At 44.4% G+C, this 21211-nt stretch overlaps 1 protein-coding gene across 2 annotated transcripts; it reads left to right on the top strand.

Moving 5' to 3' along the window:
• Window positions 1-7391: 7391 nt before the first annotated feature.
• FUS (FUS RNA binding protein) lies at window positions 7392-18769 on the top strand. 2 transcript variants are annotated; one of them, XM_063301406.1, is made up of 15 exons: window positions 7392-7507; window positions 10052-10076; window positions 10866-11020; window positions 11714-11855; window positions 12028-12221; window positions 12430-12640; window positions 14244-14281; window positions 15718-15750; window positions 16170-16279; window positions 16817-16946; window positions 17116-17226; window positions 17575-17710; window positions 17821-17909; window positions 18149-18293; window positions 18490-18769. In XM_063301406.1, the coding sequence occupies exons 1-15, from the start codon at window positions 7495-7497 to the stop codon at window positions 18527-18529; spliced, it is 1572 nt and encodes a 523-aa protein (XP_063157476.1). In that variant the 5' UTR covers window positions 7392-7494; the 3' UTR covers window positions 18530-18769. The 2 variants fall into 2 exon arrangements, with proteins under 2 accessions (XP_063157476.1, XP_063157475.1); XM_063301405.1 differs by having other exon boundaries at window positions 12028-12224.
• Window positions 18770-21211: the final 2442 nt, after the last annotated feature.

Genomic DNA, 21211 nt, shown 5'->3' with positions numbered 1-21211 from the left:
GTTAGTTCTTTGATGGGAGACCACCAGGAAATATCAGGTTTGTAGAGAGGCAACAGCAAACCACTTCCGTCTTGTTGAGTAACCATGTGTTGAGTTCAACTCAAACAAGTTTTTACCTTTTTAGCGGCAGAAGGGAATGGTTTTAGTAGTAAAAATGTGGTTTTCAATGGTCCTTTTAATTTGATATTTAGGGATACCAGAAAAACTGAGGCCCTTCTTTTGGTGATTTTTGTCTAAAAACAAAAAAACCAGCTGAGGGAAATGTCTGAAATAAAATTTGGAAGGAAACAAAGTCCTGTCTGGAAACAAACAATGATAGATTCAGGCCACGTTTCCACAAAGATGACTACAATTTTAAATACCCAACAGAATAATCCCCATGGAATAGAACGACTTCCTTCTGGGCAGGCGTTTGCTGGATTGTACTGTTTATGTAATGGCTTTTCTCAGAGAAGCTCAGGAAGACAAAATTTGGTGACAATGTAGGAGAAGGAAAGATCTGACCGTCCTCCCAGAATGGAACAGGAGGCAATGGAGCTCCTCGGGATTATTACACGGAGAACAACTGCCAGTGTCTTGGGGGGAAAAACGAAGCAATTTAGCACAGAGACTAATATCCGTTTTTTGCCAAGAGGAAATGTTGACTACCCAATTAGGAGATTCTAATTAATTAATGACACCTCCATCTCACCGCAAAGTTAAGAATATCCACAGTCTTATAAAGCAGGCAGGGAACAAACACGTCAGCAGTGATCGCATGTAACTTCTGTGCAATATTTAAAAACAAAACAAAACCAATTTTGTTGAAGGAACCAGATTTGCTTGTTCACAGGCACAAAGCCATCCTGGATAGATCTGCAAATTAGGCTAAGCAGAACAAATACAGAAAGGAACAAAACAAAAACATTCCCGGGACTTCAGGTTTTAATGTTCTGCATGAAGGCGGCCACTCTGTCTGTGTAACGGGAAGCAATATAATTTATAAGCTAGTGAATAACTCATGTCAGATCCGTGGAACACACAAACAGTGGTTTACTCCTCTGCTATGTCCTCCCTTCCACAACAGGGAAACACCCAATAATTTCCCGCTAATCTCCCTGCCTTTGGTTCACGGCTTTAATTCTAAATTGGTTCCTAACCAAAGAGACATACCTACGTTAAATGATTTGCAAGAGCCATTTCTAGCACTCCAAAAGCCATCCATTTGCCTCCAGAGCCAGAAAACGGGGCAAAGGTTTTTTTTTGAAAGCCTTGGGGGAAGGCGAGTGGGTGGCTAAGAATACTTTGTTGCCAAGACAACTAGACGTTCTCCTCCCACCTGTTGCCTAGGCAACTTGAATTCACCTGGGGATGAAGATTCCACACTCGGTTCAAACCAGATCTCTTTGTTTAAGGAAAAGTGAAGCCCTTGCCTAAGAATGTTCAGTTTATGAGCACATTTTCGTGTGTGTATCTATATATTATATGATCTATAGATATAGATATATAGATATAGGTATAGGTATACAGTAGGTATTGTGTGTGTGTGTGTGTGTATTTACATGCATACTGCACATACTAGAGGAAGTGCCATGGCAAGACAAGACCCTGCACGGATGTACCACTGACAGGTAGCTGAGGTGGCTGACCTTGGGAAATCCTACCAATGGCTGGAAAGGGCGGGACTAAAGGGCAGCACTGAGGCCCTGATTGTAGCAGCACAAGAACAGGCACTAAGCCCCAGATCCACAGAAGCAGGGGTCTACCACACTAGGCAGGACCCGAGGGGAAGACTGTGCAGAGAGGCCTCAGAGAGAGTCCAACACAGAGTGGCAGGTGTAAGATGCAGGCAGGAACAGCCTGCACTGAATGGTACAACCAAGCAGCTGGCATTGTGTACAGGAACATCTGCACAGTGTATGGGTTAGACCTTCCCAAGTCCAGATGGGAGATTCCACAGAAGGTTGTGGAGAATGACAGGGCTAAGATCCTGTGGGACTTCCAGATCCAGGCAGGTCAATCAACCAAACATCCAAGGACCAGAAGACAGCGGTGGTGATAGATGTAGTGGTGCCAAGTGACGGCAACATCAGGAAGGAATATGAGAAGCTGGAGAAGTACCAGGGTGTCATGTTCACTGTTTCAACGTAGAGTATACATCGCAACGTTTCACATGCCATGGCACTGACACGCGTTTCTGTTTGGGAGGGAGCTGCTGTGAGACCTTGTACCAAGCTCTGCATCTGTGTTCATTACAATGGAATGTGTTTGGGTTATGTGCTCTGTTCAAGGACTTTTCCCGCAGACCATCAGAAACCGTTAGGAGCACCTGGGATTGTGAACTTGGGAAGATTCTACGGGGGAGGGATCTCATTTGCACCGAGTGTTTTTAGGTTGCATTTGGCGCGCTTTTATCATTCTCAGCTTTCTTTGTGATCCTGCACACTATTCTTTAATAAATCAGATATCTTTGAATTCCTGCTCATGAGTCTGATAGTGTTTTAGAATAGACAACCATTACACAGGGCCTGAAGGAGGAACAAGAGAGGATGTGGCAAGTGAAGGCCAAAGTGGTCCCAGTGGTGGTAGGGGCACTCAGGGCTGTGACCCCCAAGCTGGGAGAGGGACTCCAACAGATCCCAGGAGCCACATCAGAGCTCTCTGTCCAGAAGAGAGCAGTGCTAGGAACAGCTAAGATCCTGTGCAGAACCCTCAAACTCCCAGGCCTCTGGTAGGGGACCCGAGGTGGAGGAAGACACACACCACCCATAGGGGTGAGAAGGGAATTCTTTTTGGAATTTATTATATTGGCTGTTCTGTGTTACCTTAGATTATTGTTTGAAATCCTTTAATGCTTTATTTCTATACTGTACATTGCCTAAAGCAAATTGGATGACTACCAATAAATTAGGCCTGAATAAATTAGCTTCAATAAAGGCTAATAAATTAGCCTCAATAAATTAGGAAGGAAAAATGAGGGAAACCTGGCTGCTGTTAAAATGGAGAAATCACTTTTTTAGCTTTAGTGAGATGGACAAATCAGGGATATCTGCAGGGTATGTTAAAAAGAAAGTCAAGATGGGGGCATGACATTGTGATCTAAACTTTGTATGTGCAAGAAGACCTTCAGTTGCAGCACCATCTTGACTTTTAAAATTTGATTGTTTAACAAAGGGATGGATCCCTCTGTTTCAACTTCCTTTCTCTCAGTGAGATTATACAAGGAGAGAACAACAAGGGCTAAAGTTTATTTATTTATTTCTCACATTTCTTCACCGCCCATCTCGCCAAGCGACGCTATAAATCAATACCACTGGAATAAAAAAAAACTTATTGGAAAGCAATTGGAAAGGTTTACCAAACGCAGAAAAAAATTGTATGAGCTTTGAAAGTTGATATTAATGGTTAAACATAGTTAATGATTAGGTTTTATTGAGTTTAGTTCAAAATCTGAAAGGGTAAACGCTCACAGTCTCAACGTCTCCCTGGTAGCAATTTGTAAAGCTTCCAGGGCATTCCTGAAACCAATTTAACCTATCTATATACTACTAAAACTCTTGTATCTGTAACCTTTAACTGGGCGAAACAGTGGGTCATAGGGCAACACTTTTTCAACCAGGGTACCTCTAATGGGCTAACTTACAGAATGCGTCCAAAATCCAGGATGCATGACTCCCATGGAACAGAAATCTGGCAAATTTTATAAAACATTTATGACATAAAAATTATCATAAAACATTTTATGACATAATACAAAATGTCATAAAACATTTCCTGTAGTCAACTCCTGATGTTTGACTGGGCTATACAATTCAACATGGGCTACTTTCCAGGCAGTTACATCTCTGAATGTCTCCCTGAATTTTTAAGAACGTTTCCAGTATATTGGAAGCTTTACCATTGTTGAAAGCATTGAGGAATCTGGTAAGGAAATCTCATGACCCAACAGGTCACAGGTTGTCTAGTGCCGTCTACTGTATCTGCCTATCTGTTTTCTTCCCCTTCATCTTCTTTTAACCTTGCCAAGCACAAACATTTTTTTCTAGTCCATCATCCACTTGAATCAAATAACCAATGTATGTGAGTTTCCGCTTGCTGATCATGGCCACAAGGGGTCAGCCAGCCTTAATTAAAGTCCAGCACTAATTGATTGCAATTCATGAAACTCTATTGATTGATTACGTACCATGGTGTCAGTGTTGACTCTTAGTGACTGTCTCCAAATCCATAATTCAGAAGCCTACCTATTTTCTCTGATGAGAAAAAAGCTGACAGAAATTTAAGCTAACAGGAATTGCAGTCTAGTTTTTCAAGCTTGGCAATTTTAAGATGAGTGGACTTCAACTCCCAGAATTCTCCAGTCGGCATGGGAGTTGAAGTCCATTCATCTTAAAGTTGACAGGTTTGAAAAAAATTGGTCTAGAGCCCACAAAATCAAGGACTGGATCTAATCTTCAACATAGCATGAACTGGGAAAATTATTTCGTTGGCTCTAGGAAACTGTCTTTGAGGCTGGAGCTGCTGGCCTGCCCAGGAAATCACCACTGGAAAATGCCTATGGTGAAGGAGGACTATGGAAAGAAGAATGCTGGATAATCATGTCTTCCAGCTCAGAACCAGCACACCAAATTGTTGCAACCTTGCAAAAATGCACGACTATGTTTATAGTGGAGACAAGATATTTTACTTGGCCAATCAGAAACCCCTTTCTGCAACATTTGATGCATTGCAGCGTACTGGGGGACTACCATATTTAGGCTTCAGTGCAATGGAGAAGGAACAGCAGTGAAGAATTAGTATGCCAGATTATAAACATCTATTCAGAAAGTTTGCAAATTGCACTGATAATCCACAATAATTCAGTTGTTTTTTGTACTTCTTATATTCTCTGATTTAGCCATGGGAATTGCTTAATTCAGATTTCTCATACAGGCATTTCTGTTGCAATGGGGACTGAGTAGCTTGCCTTTTAACTAGATGCAATGAAGAATTCTGATTTTTTTTTAACAAAGTTGGTTCTGTTCATACCTTGCTGCACTTCTTAGAGATCACTGCCTGATGCTGTATGGATGGGGACGTTAACCATGTTGGATCTAATTAATACTTGGATGGGAGACCACCAGGAATTCCCTGTGCTGAAGGCTAGAGACAGACATCAAAAACCTGTCCTGGAGGAAGGCAGTGGCAAAGCACTTCTGTATTGCTGCTAGTGAATTTTAAAAAATTACTTTTCAAAAAACAGATTGTTTTTGTGGATTCACTATTATCTGCCTGGCATATCAGCTTGTCAGTCGCTCTATTTGTTTCCATTAGGAAGAGGCCGGAAGCTTAATCAAACTCTTCTTTTTTCTCACAGAGAAACAGCCACATCTGCCCCTTTCACCCTTGACATCCACAGCTTAGACGTGCAACAACAATTCAAAAATAGGGATCAGAAACTCCAGATCTCGATCAGTTGAACAGCAGGCCACTATTCACAGGTAGAGCTTTCTCCCAGGCTGCATTTCCATGCCTGGAGACCCTTGGCCTGTGGGTTTCTGCCGCAGGGAGAATGGCCACGTGCGGTGGCAGAGTCAGCAAGGGCGATCCTGCCCAGGGCCTGCAGACATTCCGCTTGACTCGCTTCCCAATAAGGCAAAGCCCTTCCCCCCCCCCCGGGCTGTTGGCCTAATTTCCAGGGTTACCATGCCAACGCTCCAGGCCATTCATAAATTGGCAGGGCGGGCCTCAAAACTGGCTTGATCTGGTTTTCGGGACAGAGACAGGGAAAGTCTTGTTCCTGGGAGAAACCATTCCAGCGAAGCGGGGAGAGAAGCCTGCAGTTCCTGATTCTGAGTCTTTGGAAAATCATGGGAGAAATACGAGGGAGCAAAACTGGAGAATTGCGACTGCCAGAGAGAATTACATCCACTCATTTTTGACGGAGGAGGGTTACAATCAATCAGAATATTAAACATCCACACTAACATTGATGCAATGAAAACATGCAGATTTTCTTTAGGCTAGGTGAATTCTTCAAGTGTCCAATAAGACCAGCTGCCCAAAATGACAAAAGATGAAAAACTTCCTTTCCTTCGCTGCATCCCTCCCTTTTCCTTTTGTTTTACTGAATGCCCCAGCCTGCAGGCTTCTGTGAAGGTTGGGAGTCAATTGGGGATTTTGAACAAAAGGCAGGATAGGGATGTATAATCTGTCAACAAAAGGGGCTGTTTTATATTAGCTTATTTCACAGCAGCCTTAACAGTTGTGGAAGTCCACCCATTTCATTGGTTCAAATGTGGGATCTAATGAAAAAATAGTAATAATGCATATATCTCTGAATCACACTCTCAGTAAAACAGGCCGCTACACTAACATGCGATACAAATACTGCTTGAATGTCATCATCAAAATGAAATACAATCCTAGGATTATAGTTACAGAATGAGAAAAAGAGGGTGAAAAGCCAAAATGCGTAAAATAGCATTTGTTGCCCATGTGCAATAAATTGCCTAATAAATCACCTTCCTTGAGGAGCTGCACAACCAGGGGCCACCACCAGAAGGCCCTGCCTGCTCCAAGGACTCACAAACCTCCAGCGCTGATCACACATTGTGGTCACGCTTATATGGAAGACAATCTGATCTCAACCGGATTAATGGCTTTCTAGCCCAAAGCAGCCACTTTCAGGAGATGGGAGACCAACTGGGAGCCCCTGAAGTGATGTATCCTGGCCTCCCAGGGACAGGCTTAGCAAGATCGGGGGCTGAGCTGACAGGTTTTGCCCTAGCGCCAGCTGCAGTTTCGGAGCCCATCTCAGAAGCCGAGGGTGCAAAACTGCCCCAGGCAGGAGGCGAGCAAGGGTGGCCCACTCGGCCAGAACTCCTTTCCCCCGAAGGCGACGGGGCTGAAGCGCAGCAGTGCCTTTCATCGGCGCCCCTGCTCTCCTCGAAGGGACCGATGCTGGATCCCCGGCACAGCTCAGGGCTCGTCCCCAAGTGTGCTACCCCCTGCAGGCCAGTAAATCGGCTAGGCTTTAAATGACTCCAGATTCCTCTGACATTCAATCCAGAGGAAACTCTCTTTGCGCCTTGCAAAAGAGACGCCACCCCCGCTCCCCCAACAGAGGCCCAGAAGAAAGGCTCCGCTCCCTGATTTCTCCTCACCCCCCCCGCTTCCTCCTATGGTTGCGCCCAGGCTGCCGCCGTGATCTCATCCCACCCAGCAGGTTGGACTGACCCCATTTCAATTGTGCGGGGGAGCAGTGTGGCTTTCTAAATCTCTTCCGCGGAGTAAAGCTAATTTCCAAATAGAGAAACGTCGGTTGGAGGATTGCACACATCGTTAGCGAACGAGAGAGTGCCTTTCTAGAACGAAGGGCAATCGGCCTCATTCGGAAGACTCCTCCGGTCACCCCTGCCATCTGAGATGGTGTAGCCCGAAGGAAAGGGGAGGGGGAGGTATATTTGCCGCGAAGGGAGCGGGCAGGACAGGCGGTGAAGGCAGCGCGAAGAAGGTTGCCGGGACGTTGCAGCGATGGCATCCAACGGTGAGAAGGGCAGGGAAGATTCGGTCAGCTTCCCGGAAAGACTACGAAGGGGATGCCGGGCCCTCGAACCGCTGCACGAGGGGCGCGGGGGCTTAGCTTAATTTCAGCAGGAGTTGCTAGTCCTCGTGGTCACAGGGAATGAGCGACGGGGGAATTGGGGCAGGTTGGCTTCCGTGGATGGGGTTTACCGCAGGGTGCCAAACCAGGGGGATCCATTGCGGGAGGGAGGAACTCACGCTGGAGGGATCAGGAAAGAGGAAGGCGGACGTGGCTTGACGAGGACCCGGGAGGAGACAGGGCGCTTCGCCCTTCCGTCCCCGCTGCTTTTGGGGGCTGCCAGAGAAATCTGCGGGGAAGATTTCAGGGCCTCCGTTGAGGCGGGGCTCGGCGAGCGCGCAGGGCGGTCCAGAGACGAGGCGTCGGCCAGGCGGGGAGTCGGAGTCGCGGCTCGGTCCCGTCGAATTTGGGGAGCGGGCGCGGAAGGAGAGCGACAAGCCGCCCCCCTTTACAAATGGATGGGGCGGTCAGAGCTTTTGATTGGAGGCTTTGGGTCTGTTCCTGAATCATGGAGGTTAATGGAGCAAGAGAGAAGATGCGGGTGCTCCTGCCGGGGAGGGGAGGTTGGGCGAATCGCGCCTCCCTGGCAGCGCAGGGAGGGCTCGCCGCTCGCGTATCCCTATCAGCCTTAACTGCGCAATTCGCTGCGGCCATTTTATGAAAGCGTGAGACCCAGGAACGGGGAGGGGGGGCGGAGAGAGAGAGACGGGGTTTCCGAGGGACAGGGACAATCACGCATGCGCAAGACGGAACTTTGAAAAACCGGGGGGAAGATCATCTGAACCCAGCGACTGCGAGCACGCATGCGCTTTTGCATCTGGACGAGCCGCGAGGCTGCGTGGGCCGTCGGCGCGTGCGCGTTGAGGCCAATTTTTGTCGCAGTGTAACATCCGGGTTCTTCCTCTGCGGTTGCGTCTCCTGCCCTGCCTCTTCGTCTATGCCTGGTCGCCCACGCGCGCCCAACGGCTGCTGGTTCGCGGAGAGCGCGCGCGCTCCTCCCCGCTTCTCTTCGCTGCTGGGCCTTAAAGGAGCAGCTGGGCTCGGTCTTAGTTCCTCACGCTCCCCTCCGGGCACATTTAAGTGTAATTAAACGCGTAATTTGAGCCTTAACTAGTTCTTCATGGGTAGGTGGACGACGACTACATCTCTGGAGCTGTCACTCATTCTGACAGCACAGCCTTTTTTTCGTTGTATTTACTATTGGCTTGTTTATTATTGCCATGGGCTGTTGGATGGTTTAAAAAAAAGGGGCCTTTGCACAGGGAGAACTACAGCTTCAAAATTGCCTGCTGTCCCAGGATAGTTGTTCCTTCCCTCAAACTTCTTAACTGTCAGCTGCTTCTCTTCCGGGGCTGAAAGGATTCTTCAACTTTGCCAAGAAAGAATTTTGTAAATCTGATTCAACCAAGCACCAGAAGCATCCCCAGCCACATCAGAGTGAAATGTGGTCTTACAGTGCAAGCTCTGCTCTTTCACATTTGTGTTGTACATAAGGGGTAGCATTTGATGTGTGACACATACAGGTAGTCCTTGCTTAACAACCACAATTGAGACCAGAATTTTGGTTGCTAAGCGAAGCGTTATTAAGCAAATCAGACCCAATTTTATGACCTTTTTGAGGCAGTCATTAAGCAAATCACACAGTTCTCCGTTGATTTTGCTTGCCAGAAGCCATTCAGAAAGTAGTGGTTAAGGTGCTGGGCTAGAAACAAGGAGACTGAGAGTTCTAGCCCCACCTTAGGCATGAAGCCGGTTGGGTGCCCTTGGGCCAGTCCCTCTCTCTCAGCCCAACTTGCCTCACAGGGTTGCTGTTGTGGGGAAAATAGGTGGGGGAAGGAGCATTAGGCATGTTCGCCGCCTTGAGTTAGTTATAAAAAAAAATAAAGGCGGGATTTAAAAAAAAAAAGTCAAAAATGCCAATCGTGTGACCACAGGATGTTGCAACAGTCATAAATGAGAACCTGTTGCCAAGTGCCCAGATTGTGATCATGTGACCGCAGGGATGCTGCGACGGTCGTAAGTATGAGCACCGGTTGTAGGTTGGGTTTTTCAGCACTATTGTAAATCTGAACTGTCACTAAATGAATGGTCATTAAGTGAGGACTACCTGTATTTTATTGTCACGTTCTGCAGATCTCTTGCCAAGTTGGCACACAGATGTTCATCTGAGTAACATCTGTGTGCCAGAACTGGGGTACAGGTTTTGGGCAAATGAACGTATCTACTCTGAGGAGCGCATGGCAGCCACAGTCTGCAAAACATTTCCAGTTTTTTGTACAGAGCTATGGCCAAGGCTGTGCAACTTGGGGCATCCCAGAAATTGAAGTAAAACTCCTAGCATCTGTTGGCCTTGATTCTTTGGGATTCTGGGAGATATAGTCAGGCAGAATCTGGGAAGCCATAGGTTGTCTTCCCTTGTGTTAGATTCTCAAAAGTTGTTCAGTGGATCCTTTTTAAAGTGGCTTTTTTTTCCCAATTCTCTTGCAGATTATAGCCAGTCAGCAACACAGAGGTAAATGACACTGGAATTCTTCTTCTGTGCATGAGTAACGTGTTTGCGTATATCATGTGTTCATTGTTTCTGTAATTTTGAAATAAGGCAATGTTAGTTTTTTCTGTAAAAATGCAAAGACGTTGAGGCACTGATTTGTCCAGAGAACTGATCCACAAAATCAGACTTGGGTCTTGGCTTGCCCTTAAATTGTACTAATAACCATAATTCCATAGAAATAATATGTCTAGAACTGTTACCTTTCCTGTTATGGGTTAAAGTACAGAAAGTTGCTTAAATGAACAATCTTAACTGTAAACTGGAATGCAATTCAAGATGTATCAAGAGCATTAGAATAGTGTGTATCGTTGTAAAAAATTCTTATTTGTCCCCAGAGAATATTGATTAGAATTTCATTTATTCTGGAATGTTCATTCAGTTTCCAAATGCAAATGGACAACGGGATTATCCCTGTAAAGCTCAAATTTCCAAGGCCTGTTGGAAAGTTATAAAAGTATTCCTTGACCTATAATTTGTTCCAACAATAGAGAACTTAATGTTAAAGCTGTCTTTTAAAGTGGAAGGGGTTTAATATATTGCTTATTTCCAAGTATTTCCAGTAAGTTTTCAGTGTTTACTATTCCCACATTTTGGGGTTATCAGCCATCTTGGAAACAGACACCTGCCACTCCTGTAATTTAATTGGAATACACTAGACATACAGTGAAAGGCAAAAATACAGTCTGGGAGTTCATTGTGGAAATAAGGTCCTTTCTTGGCTGATTTTTATTCCTCCTCCTTTCTCATTAGTTATGGGGCCTACCCAGCTCCACCCACGCAGGGTTATTCTCAACAAACCAGCCAGCCGTATGGGCAGCAGAGTTACGGTGGTTATGGGCAATCGGCGGATACTTCTGGATATGGCCAAAGTAGTTACAGCTCGTCTTATGGCCAGACGCAGGGCTGTGAGTGCCGTTTCATATCTTGTTTCTGAACTTCATAACTACATAGGAAAACATGAGAGATCAGCTGAGCTGGGGAATGGGTTATTCTGGCTTTTCCAAGTGAGTTCTGTGACATTGGTCAGCGGCAAGATACAGATGTGCTTTGTAGAGGCAAAAGTATGAAAGTGGTGCTCTTGTGTATCATCCTGATAGTGTTTGATAATACTATTGGAATTTCTTTGATCATTAACTAAAATTATAGAGCTTGATGATTTGGGATTAGAAAAATGACTGTTTGTAAGACTGTGAAACCTTTTGTATTTCCTAACTTGCCAGTAGTATCTGTTCATAAAAACATCAGTGTTGGGGCTTTGCAATGCTTTAGAAGCAAATGCAGCACCCATCTGATTTGTTAAAGCAACCATATCGTTCTCCAGGATGGTACGGCTACTGTTGGGAGGCTGCTGTAGCCGTGTGGTCTTGGAAACAGATACCTCTGCTTTAATGGGGCTCAGACAGGAGGCATGTTGCATGCTCCTGCATGTTCCAAACATGCCTTCTGAACCAAATACAAAGTATTGCAGAGCTTTAATTCAAAGCTATAAGTAATGGTGGGAACTCTGATTCCTTGCAGCCGTTGGTGTGACATCTGTTAGATTTGATGCTGATTTATTGCTGCTCCCTCACCCCCCCCTTTTTTTTTTAACCTAACAGCTGGGTACGGCACTCAGTCGACACCACAAGCTTATGGCTCATCGACAGGATACGGCAGCAGTCAAACTTCGCAGTCATCCTACGGACAGCAATCCTCTTATCCCAGCTATTCTCAGCAGCCAGCCAGCTCCAGCACCGGAAGGTAAAGGCCAGCGCAGGGGCCGACTCCTGATCTCTTCTGTCCAGTGTTGCGGGATGGGCTTGGAGATGCGAGCCCCAAAGAATCCTAACAGAATAGGACCGTTTTAATGGGAATACTTTCGGATGAAGCTAGAATGGTATTGTTTACGCTTACTCTTTCGTGAAATCTGCAGTTACGGCACCAGTTCCCAAACGTCCAGTTACGGGCAGCCCCAGAGCGGAGGCTATGGCCAGCAGTCGAGCTACGGCAGCCAGCAGCAGAGCTCTTACGGGCAGCAGCCTTCCTACAACCCACCTCAGAGCTACGGCCAGCAGAGCCAGTACGGCAGCGGCAGCAGCAGCGGAGGAGGAGGAGGTGGCGGCGGCGGTGGTGAGTATTGTGTCCTTTTCAGCCCATTGTCCTCGGGCCCGCGATCTCGGTCTGCGTTTGGCAAAGGGGAGTCTACAGAATGTGGTGTCTGGTCCCCGGGTGGGCAAGGTTTTTACCCTTCCTATCCCCGTTTTCTTATTGCCAGAAGCCAAAGCTCATGTTTTGTAACCTAGGGTTCCTTTTTCTTTTTTTAAAAATCCTCCAGCTGGTGGCTATGGCCAGGATCAGTCCTCCATGAGTGGGAGTGGCAGTGGAGGCGGCTATGGCAGCCAGGATCAAGGCGGATATGGCGGTCAGCAGGACCGCAGCCGTGGCAGAGGCAGTGGAGGCGGCGGCAGCGGTGGATACGGTAGAGGTGGCTTTGACCGGAGTGGCGGTAGAGGTGGCAGCAGAGGTGGCCGTGGAGGCGGCATGGGGTAGGTGTCTCCTCAGTTGTTGTGGGAGAGGGAGTGGGTTTTTTTAAATTTATTTTTTCTTAGTACTTGAAAAAGCTAACCGTTTCTGGGAGGGTGCAAAGTGTGAAAAACTAAAACTCAAGTTTTGGTGAATAAGGCTGGGAGAACCACCTTGTATACAACTGATACGTTCTCTGTATGGGGCAAATTCTTAATGGCTGTCAACAGGTATTCTGTTACCTGCATGTGAAGGAGTTAAAATACTTTCTGACACATAAGTCATTGCAGTAACAAGTTTGTGCATGGGGTGAAATACGGCATTTTCATCTTGTAATCCTACTTGGATTTGTTTACAACCTCAAGGTGCACTTGATACGAGTATCAGTCCTGTTCCTCAAAGGTGAATTGTGGTCCTCTATGACCCATGTTACAGATCTGTACAAGTATGTAGAAGATTCTCATACTACAAAATACAATACTACAATTTTGCAGAAAGGAGATTGATGATAGGATTATCTTTCAACTCCACCCCAGTGTAAACCTAATGAGGGACACGGAAGGGGCATGGTTTATATGCTGACAGCAAATTGAGGCTCCTATGATTGTCTTCAGCAACATGCTTCTGTGCAAATTGTAAGCCAGCTTTCCTTGGGGTTAATGCTATGGTTTAGCCATATAATGGATGTCAAATTAGGTTTAAACGGATGCGTTCATGTTTACTCGCATAACTGCTGGATTTCTTGTACTTCTGGTTTACGTGCAACCATGCAGTATCCTCCAACTGCTCCTGGGTACTTGTACTGCCTCCTTTTTTATGGAGGGGTGACTAAAGTCGGTATTTGAAAAACAATGATTGCTAAGCAACATTGACCACATGGGCTTCTGACTGGGGGAGACAAGACAGTAGAGAGGTGAGTATAGATGTGGGTAGCTGAAGGGTTGTTTGCTTATGAAAAGTTGTTGCTCTGTTAACAATACCTGCTCTGTTAACAAATTCTGCATTTTGTGTGCCACAGGTGTGAAAGTCAATGAACTTTAATCAAATCTCCACCTTCCACATGTTAGTTAAGGGTCTGAGGAAGGGAGAGAGATCTTAATGGCAGGCAGATAATGCAGTTTTTAGAGCTGAGTAATTTAATATTATGAGTATTCTGATGAGAGAATGGGTTTTACATGCTTTCAAAGCAGATTTCTGCATGTAGGATTGTATACAACAAAAAGCTTTGCAAAAACAATAATTTGAGAAAAGTGAACTAGAAATACAGTGTGCACGGTATACAATATTTTAAAAACGAGCTTGGTTCACCAGTCATGCCAAGACTAGAACAGCTACAAGGAAAACATCTTGGTCTCAAAAGCTGCATCACGACGCCACATGTAACGGTTCAAGACCGGAAGCAAGATTTGACTAAACGTTAGCAATTGCAAACCTTCTCAAGGGTGTCATGCTTGACTATTTAAAAAATGCTGAGGCAAGGAAAAGGTGGAGCAGGTTGTCTTTAGATCTTCAGGAAGAATCAAACATAAGTGTTGGCCAGCATCTTAATGGATATGGTGTAGTGTCTAGCAACAAACCTTTTTAGCCATGGAAAAAGCATCATTATCTTCTAACTTATCTCCTCAGCGGTGGTGAGCGAGGTGGTGGCTTCAATAAATTTGGTGGTAAGTCCAAAGAGTTCAAAAACTTGAACTGCAAAAGTGTATTTCTATTATATTATTTTTCGGAGACTCTGTTTGTATGCCAAAGAAATGAAAAGCCACCGTTTATCAGATAAAAACCTATGGGAGCACTCCCTGTTGTGGCACATAGGCCAAAATGGTCGGTTGCATCTGTGGTGTTGATTTCCACGTTCTGGGTTTTCTACTCGGCCAAGTTCTTCGGGCCAATACAGTACATTTTGGTTGTATGTTATGCAACAAGACTGGAAAAAAATGAAACCTAGACTTGTGTTTTGTGGGAGAACACGTGGAAAAATTCACTTCATAAATGTTGGACTTGTGTGTTGTCCCTTGTTAAAAACACACAGGCAAATGTTGGGTTAAAAAGCGTTAATGGAAGTGCATGCAGTCCTGAAGAAACATGGAAAAATGAAGGTTTATGTTACCTTGTTTAAAAAACTACGGTACAGGAAAGAATATGCGAGGGACCGCTCCCTTCAAACTGGAATGTATAATTTTGTCTGTATGAAACTCTTAAGAGCTCTTTGACAAATAAATGTTTTCATGGGCTTTTATTTTAAGAGAGTTTGGTTTTAATATCATGAAGTTTCATAAAAGGTGGTCTTTTTTTTTTTTTTTTCAAACTTGAATGTACCAAACTAAAATAATTGGTTTTAAGGAACGTTCCCATAGGGTTTGCTGAAAAAGGCTTGGCACAAAAATTTTAAAATGGTCTGCATAGGATTGTTTAATGCATTTGAGACCAGTGTTGGGCATACGCTTTCAAAAATAATTTAAGATTGGATGTGCTGAAAGGTGTCAAAACGTTTTTTTTTAATCTGTGTATAGAATGTTAATAGAACGGTTGATGCAAGTAAAGAACCTGATGGGTTATCAAAACTAAAGATCTAATCTTGTAAAAGGGCTTATTCAAAATGTGTACTGTGGTATAAGGTGGTGTATACTTAACACATAGATCTTGTGTTCAAGCAAATGAAATGGAATAGGTTGCAGTATTCTGCTACAGGCCTCGTGGTGCTGGAGATTTTAAAAAACTGATCAAGGGTCAATAAAAGACTCTGGGTAGCAGTGACTAATATATGCTATGAAGTGGAAAAATAGATTCCTCAGGGTGGCTGTCCCATGCTGTTTTGAGTGTGTGTCTGGAGGCCATGCTCCTCCCTCCAAAGCTGCAAAAATTAGGTTCAGTATGACCCGGCGGAAAGAGTGTTTAAACTGGTTATGCAATAAATAATCTTGTCATTAAGACACGGAGCGCTTCTGACTGGGCGGGTATGTTTTCTTACATTCTAATTGTGAGGCTGCATATGTTCAACACTGGCCTGTTTCTAATGTGGTCATGATGGTGATGTGAAAAAAAGTGGAAGTCCACCCTCTCTCTAACTGAATCTTTCCTTCCTTGTTTTCATGTGAAAAAGGACCACGGGACCAAGGATCACGTCATGATTCTGGTAAGTGGTTGCTTGACTGGTTTTATATCCATTCCACTTCATAATCAAGGCAAAGCTTTGAATTCAGCAGGACCGTTCTGTCTTAAGGAAGAGTAGCTCAAGATCAGTGAACAGGATAGCTTGAGACATTGATGGCATTCTCAAATCTGCCTTTTGACCTCTCCTGGATTCTTGTGAACAGGAAACCGCTGCTAAACTAGCTAACTTCAGTTGTGTTAAAAACGCAGACTTGAGTTGTACAAGAAATGAACTCTTTAAGATGATAATGCAGGATTGAAGGTTTGTAATATTTAACTGAAGAGAAATGTCTGCTCACATTGACAAAATGGAATACAGAGTCTAAAACTTGTACAGCCCAGAATTGTATGGTACTAACGTCTGGGGCTTTTTGTTTAAAAGTCTTAATTCTTGTTTTGCAGCTGGCGAGCAGGATAATTCTGACAATAACACCATCTTTGTCCAAGGACTTGGTGAAAATGTAACCATTGAGTCGGTTTCAGAATACTTCAAGCAGATAGGCCTCATCAAGGTAAACGGCTACTGAGGATCCATTTAGCAAAATGTGGTAGTGGGCAATTCAGAGGACCACCTAGTTTGTGAATTGCATATAATGGCAAAATTTGTGTTGCCCTTGAAGCAAGAAATGGGTAGGCTCCCACACCTTTTCAGATGCTTTTAATTGTCCTGCCACGTGTCTTCCATCTAAAAGCTAGTTAACGTTTTTATACTTCAGAGGCAAAGTTCACGTAGCAACAAGCAGACAAAAAAAAGTCCCTGAAGATGTGGCTCTGCTCAGGCCTGGGGCCCCAGATGCCCGAGGGAGCCCATCTCCTGGTCGCCTTGATTGCTGTTTGTTGTTTATACAGTAATTGTCAACTGCTGTGGGTTTTAAGGTTTTATTGTTTTAATGTTGTAAGCTGCCCGGAATCTTACGTTTGAGATGGGTGACAGTCTCTCTGAAATGAGCAGCAAACAAACACTGTCCCTAAATAATTGTATAAGTAGATAATACGAAAGTACATAAACTTGATTTGGTCAGAATGTCATTTGATGTGCGTCTTTTTAGATGAACAAGAAAACAGGACAGCCTATGATTAATCTGTACACAGACCGTGAGACGGGAAAACTGAAAGGAGAAGCCACGGTTTCTTTTGATGATCCCCCATCTGCAAAGGCTGCCATTGATTGGTTTGATGGTGGGTCTCTGGTTTGGAGCATTTTTATTGCTGGGAATTTGTGTGGCTGGGTTCAGAGTGGCGGGTAGGAACTGTCTCTTTGCCGTTGGAATTTAAATTTTAAGTGGAATAAAAAGTGGCGGCAATGAAAACAGCAATGGACAAAAATGTTTTTTTTCCAATTCTGTAGGGAAAGAGTTCTCTGGCAACCCGATCAAAGTTTCATTTGCCACCCGGAGAGCAGACTTCAACCGAGGAGGGGGGAACGGCCGTGGAGGAAGAGGCCGTGGCGGGAGAGGAGGTGGGTGGCATCATCTTTGCTGTGGTTGAAAAGGAACGGCTCATCTGCTTATCCATCCTCCTGCCGTGCTATGTGTTATCGCCCTATTTTAGCAGAAGAGCAGGAATTGGCTCTTCGGCACAGCACAGTGACTGAAAGCGAAAGAGCCAAATTCTGTTGTAGAACACGGGGATAAAACAGATGGAAAAACCTTACGGTGCCATGTTTCTCAACCCCAGCAAGTTGAAGATGCGTGAAGTCCACACATCTTCACGTTGCTGAGGTTGAAAAACACCGTCCTAGCGGGTGAGACAGTAAATATTGGCAAGAAAACATTCGTTCTTAGTCGCTGCCTTGAATTTCCTTCAGGACCAATGGGCCGCGGTGGATTTGGTGGCGGTGGCGGAGGCGGCAGCAACAGTGGTTCCGGTGGAGGCAACCGGGGCGGTTTCCCCAGTGGTGGAGGTGGCCAGCAGCGTGCTGGAGACTGGAAGTGCCCCAACCCGTAAGGAGCGTTTCTAACAATTCGGGTGGCAGGGAAGCAGCACGCGGCAGTGAGCTGTGAATGTATTTGATTTGCGATGGCTTTCCTTCTCCCCATTACACCTACCGTAGGACGTGCGAGAACATGAATTTTTCATGGCGCAATGAATGCAATCAGTGCAAAGCTCCCAAACCAGACGGACCTGGGGGACCACACATGGGTGAGTATTGGAGAATTCATCAACGGCACTCGTGTTCTTACTCCGAGAGAAGCATCGTTTGCGGGAGCGAGACTCCCTGCTTGCTTTGGACTGAGGAAGGACAGACGCGGAGCCGTCTTCTGCTGAGATTGTTTCGTTTTCAGAGTGAAACACAGAGCTTGCCCTTTTCATGTAAAGGCCTGAACGTGGGAGGAAAATGCGAGTTGTGTTTTTAGATTAGTAATGTATTCTTTTCTCAGGAGGTGGATTCGGTGAAGAACGACGGGGACGGGGAGGCTTCGACAGAGGCGGTTTCCGTGGAGGCAGGGGTGGGGACCGAGGCGGATTCCGGGGTGGAAGAGGTGGAGACAGAGGCAACTTTGGACCAGGAAAAATGGACTCTAGGTAAAAAATTATTTTTACAACTGAGATGGGTAGATGATCCCATATTCCTGCCCCTGAGTAAAGAATCTGCATCTTGCGCTTTTCACTCCTACCAGTGTCACCCATAGTAGCTTACCTTTAGAGTATTGCTAACTATTGCTAGTAATTACTACTTTAAACTATAAGTTTTAAATTTAAACTTTTCTTCTCTTTCCAGAGGGGACCACAGACAAGACCGTCGTGAGAGACCTTATTAAGCCTGTATAAGATCCCAGACCATGTGAATTTATAAACTTTTTTTATCTTGTATGATGTCCAACTTCATTGCAAATTGTGCACCCCATGTTGAGTTCGTGTACAGACTTTGTATGCCTGTCTATTTTTTGTTGGCTGTACTTTGAGTAATCCCAGATTACAAAAATATATTTTAGTTGTGTGGTTGTAATGGCAAGGTGGGGGCGGGCATAGAGTTGAATAATAAAGATGTTTTCAGTCAATTCTGAAAATAATTGTATTGGTCTTAACTCATTCAGGAAATACTACGCCAATGAGATGGTTTTAAATTTAGAACCAGGAGACTCCCAGGCTTATAGTTAGTTATTCTCAGTATACATTTTTCCTGTAAAACATTTTAATAAATGTTTTGAGTAAAAACTAATGTAGAAATGCTGACGGTTATCGGTGAGGTTTCAAAAAATCTCATGTATGTATAAGGATACAAGGAACATACTAGGATTCTGATGTTGCTGTTCTACTTGCATCACTGAAAGTTCTATGAAGTACAGGTAGTCCTTGTTCAGCAACCACAATTGGGATGAGCAACTTGGTCATTAAGTGAAACGGTCACTAAGTGAAAACCACAACCGCTTATGATCTTACTTAGTTTTCCTTTGCTTTGAGTCCTGTGAAGGTCGTAAATGTGAGGATTTGTCACAAAGTTATTTTTTCACTGTCTTAACTGAATGGTTGCTGTACGAGGGAGTTGCTTAAACGAGGACTACCTGTATTGAATGCAAAAGCCGGCCTCACGGGCCTTTTTTATGTGTTGCAATGCAAACACAGACGGTAACCTGTGCAGACATTTTCTGCATGCAGATAAAAACAGGTGGTGGGGTGGGTGTACAAATAATCCCCCATCTTTGTGCTGATGGTGTAAAAATACAGGCAGCTAGGGAATGAGGTGTGTGCACATCTATATTTGTATATAAACAAATGCCTGTACAAGGATGCAAGCGTTTTACGGTAAGTCTGGAGGCAAAAGACAATAGCGGGCTCTAAAAACTAAGAGGGAAAAAGAATCCAGATTTTCTTCTGAGTCAAGTTATCAGTGAAAAAAACAGAATAGGTATTGCTGGTAGTTTCCCAGCTTCCAGACGTCTCAATTTCAATTCCAAAATTCTCAGCAAGAATCAAGCTTGCTGGGATATTAACCTCTACAGGATTACTGTGTATGTATGCACTTTGTTTTCTGCTCTATCCTAGATGCTCTGGGCAGATAAATCTCATTGTGAGATTTAAAAAATCAATTAAAAAAGACACAGAAAATAGATAAAAAAACCAATGAAATTAAAAATAAACTGTTTACTTAAAGATAACTCCGATTGCCTAGGTTCTCTAGCACTGCCTGATTTTATAAGGAAATACTTCTTTATGTTAACTCTACTAAGCATCACTATCCCTAATTTCATTAATACGAAGGCCTGGCCTCTTAGATTTTCCGTAATAGGGAGCAGCAACAACAAATGCAGTGACTTAAATCCAGTGTCTTAAGATTTCTATGTCATTTTTTGCCTGCATGGCTGAGCAACCTGACTTTTGTGTCCTTTTGAGATAAAACAACAGCAAGGAACCAACGCAAATAGTAGTAGCTGATACCTGAAGGTAACTAGTTGAAGCCCTCTTGTTTCTCATAATTATTCTGCGATCAGTAAGTTTTTGAGTTGTACAGCAGCATCAATCAGTGGTGCCCATTCTACACCTGCACCAGTGGGAAGATGATGGCTTTAGATTGCCGGTATAATTATAGGTGGTGCAGTTGAGTATTCTAGACCAAATAATCCCTTCGCTTAGTAGTACTTGCCCTTGCAGTGCTAGTTTTCTATTACCTTTATCCCTGATACACTAGATTTCTATATGCATATGTTAGCTTGAGACAACGCTTGTAATCATCTTGAGAATTTCGTTTCATCCTGTTTCTGATCACTAAGACCTTCAGTAATCCTTTTCAGTCTTGCAGCCCTGTTGGATCAACTAGCCCCATATTAAAATCCTTCCCAAGGATCCCTCTGAATCATCTTTACACTAGGTCAAGAACCAACTTACATCCAGCTGGTCCAAGTCAAGCCTGCCTGCCTGCCTGAAATTTACACATCGCCCATCTCACTGAATAAGTGACTCTAGGCTGCTTACAAGTAAAAAAAAATTACAAAAACTTTAAGAAGAGCATATTCAAGCCACCAACCAGCCCCAGGGCTGCATACATCTATCAGATCCCCATGCTAGGTGGCGGAACCAGGTCTTAAAGTCATTTCCCTGTTACTTAGAGTAAAATGCCTTTATACCAAGTATTTGGGTGTGTGTCAGATAAATAGTGGGGCCCTTTCAGGCACAGTCTAACCTACCAAGGACTTCAGATTGTGGCTCATTTCCAAATTACCAGATAACCTGTTTCACCCCTTCCTTACTGCGCAAATTTGTTAAGCTAAAATACAGCTTGGAAGGAGTTGGAGGTTAAACTGGGCCGTACAGGTGGGATAGGAAAGATGAGTGGACGTAAAATTTGGCACAAATGGCAAATAAGAGACGGTGTAACTTATTTGGGGTTGGACCAGCCCCTTCCCCCAAGGTGTAATTCTTGTTTGAGGCAACATCCTATCCCCTGGTATGCACATGCACACACACCCTCTTGTAAGTCTGCCTGCTCTTGCCCTGAAGATAAC

The sequence above is a fragment of the Candoia aspera genome, chromosome 4, assembly GCF_035149785.1.
Source record: "Candoia aspera isolate rCanAsp1 chromosome 4, rCanAsp1.hap2, whole genome shotgun sequence".
In the NCBI taxonomy this organism is placed as follows: domain Eukaryota; kingdom Metazoa; phylum Chordata; class Lepidosauria; order Squamata; family Boidae; genus Candoia; species Candoia aspera.
This window is presented reverse-complemented; position numbering and strand designations above follow the sequence as displayed.

Excerpts from the sequence above, each read along its gene's own strand:
- FUS (XM_063301405.1), top strand. Across the intron at positions 11,856-12,027 it reads GCCAGCTCCAGCACCGGAAG|TTACGGCACCAGTTCCCAAA; the intron begins GTAAAGGCCAGC and ends TGAAATCTGCAG. Across the intron at positions 18,294-18,489 it reads CCAGGAAAAATGGACTCTAG|AGGGGACCACAGACAAGACC; the intron begins GTAAAAAATTAT and ends TTCTCTTTCCAG.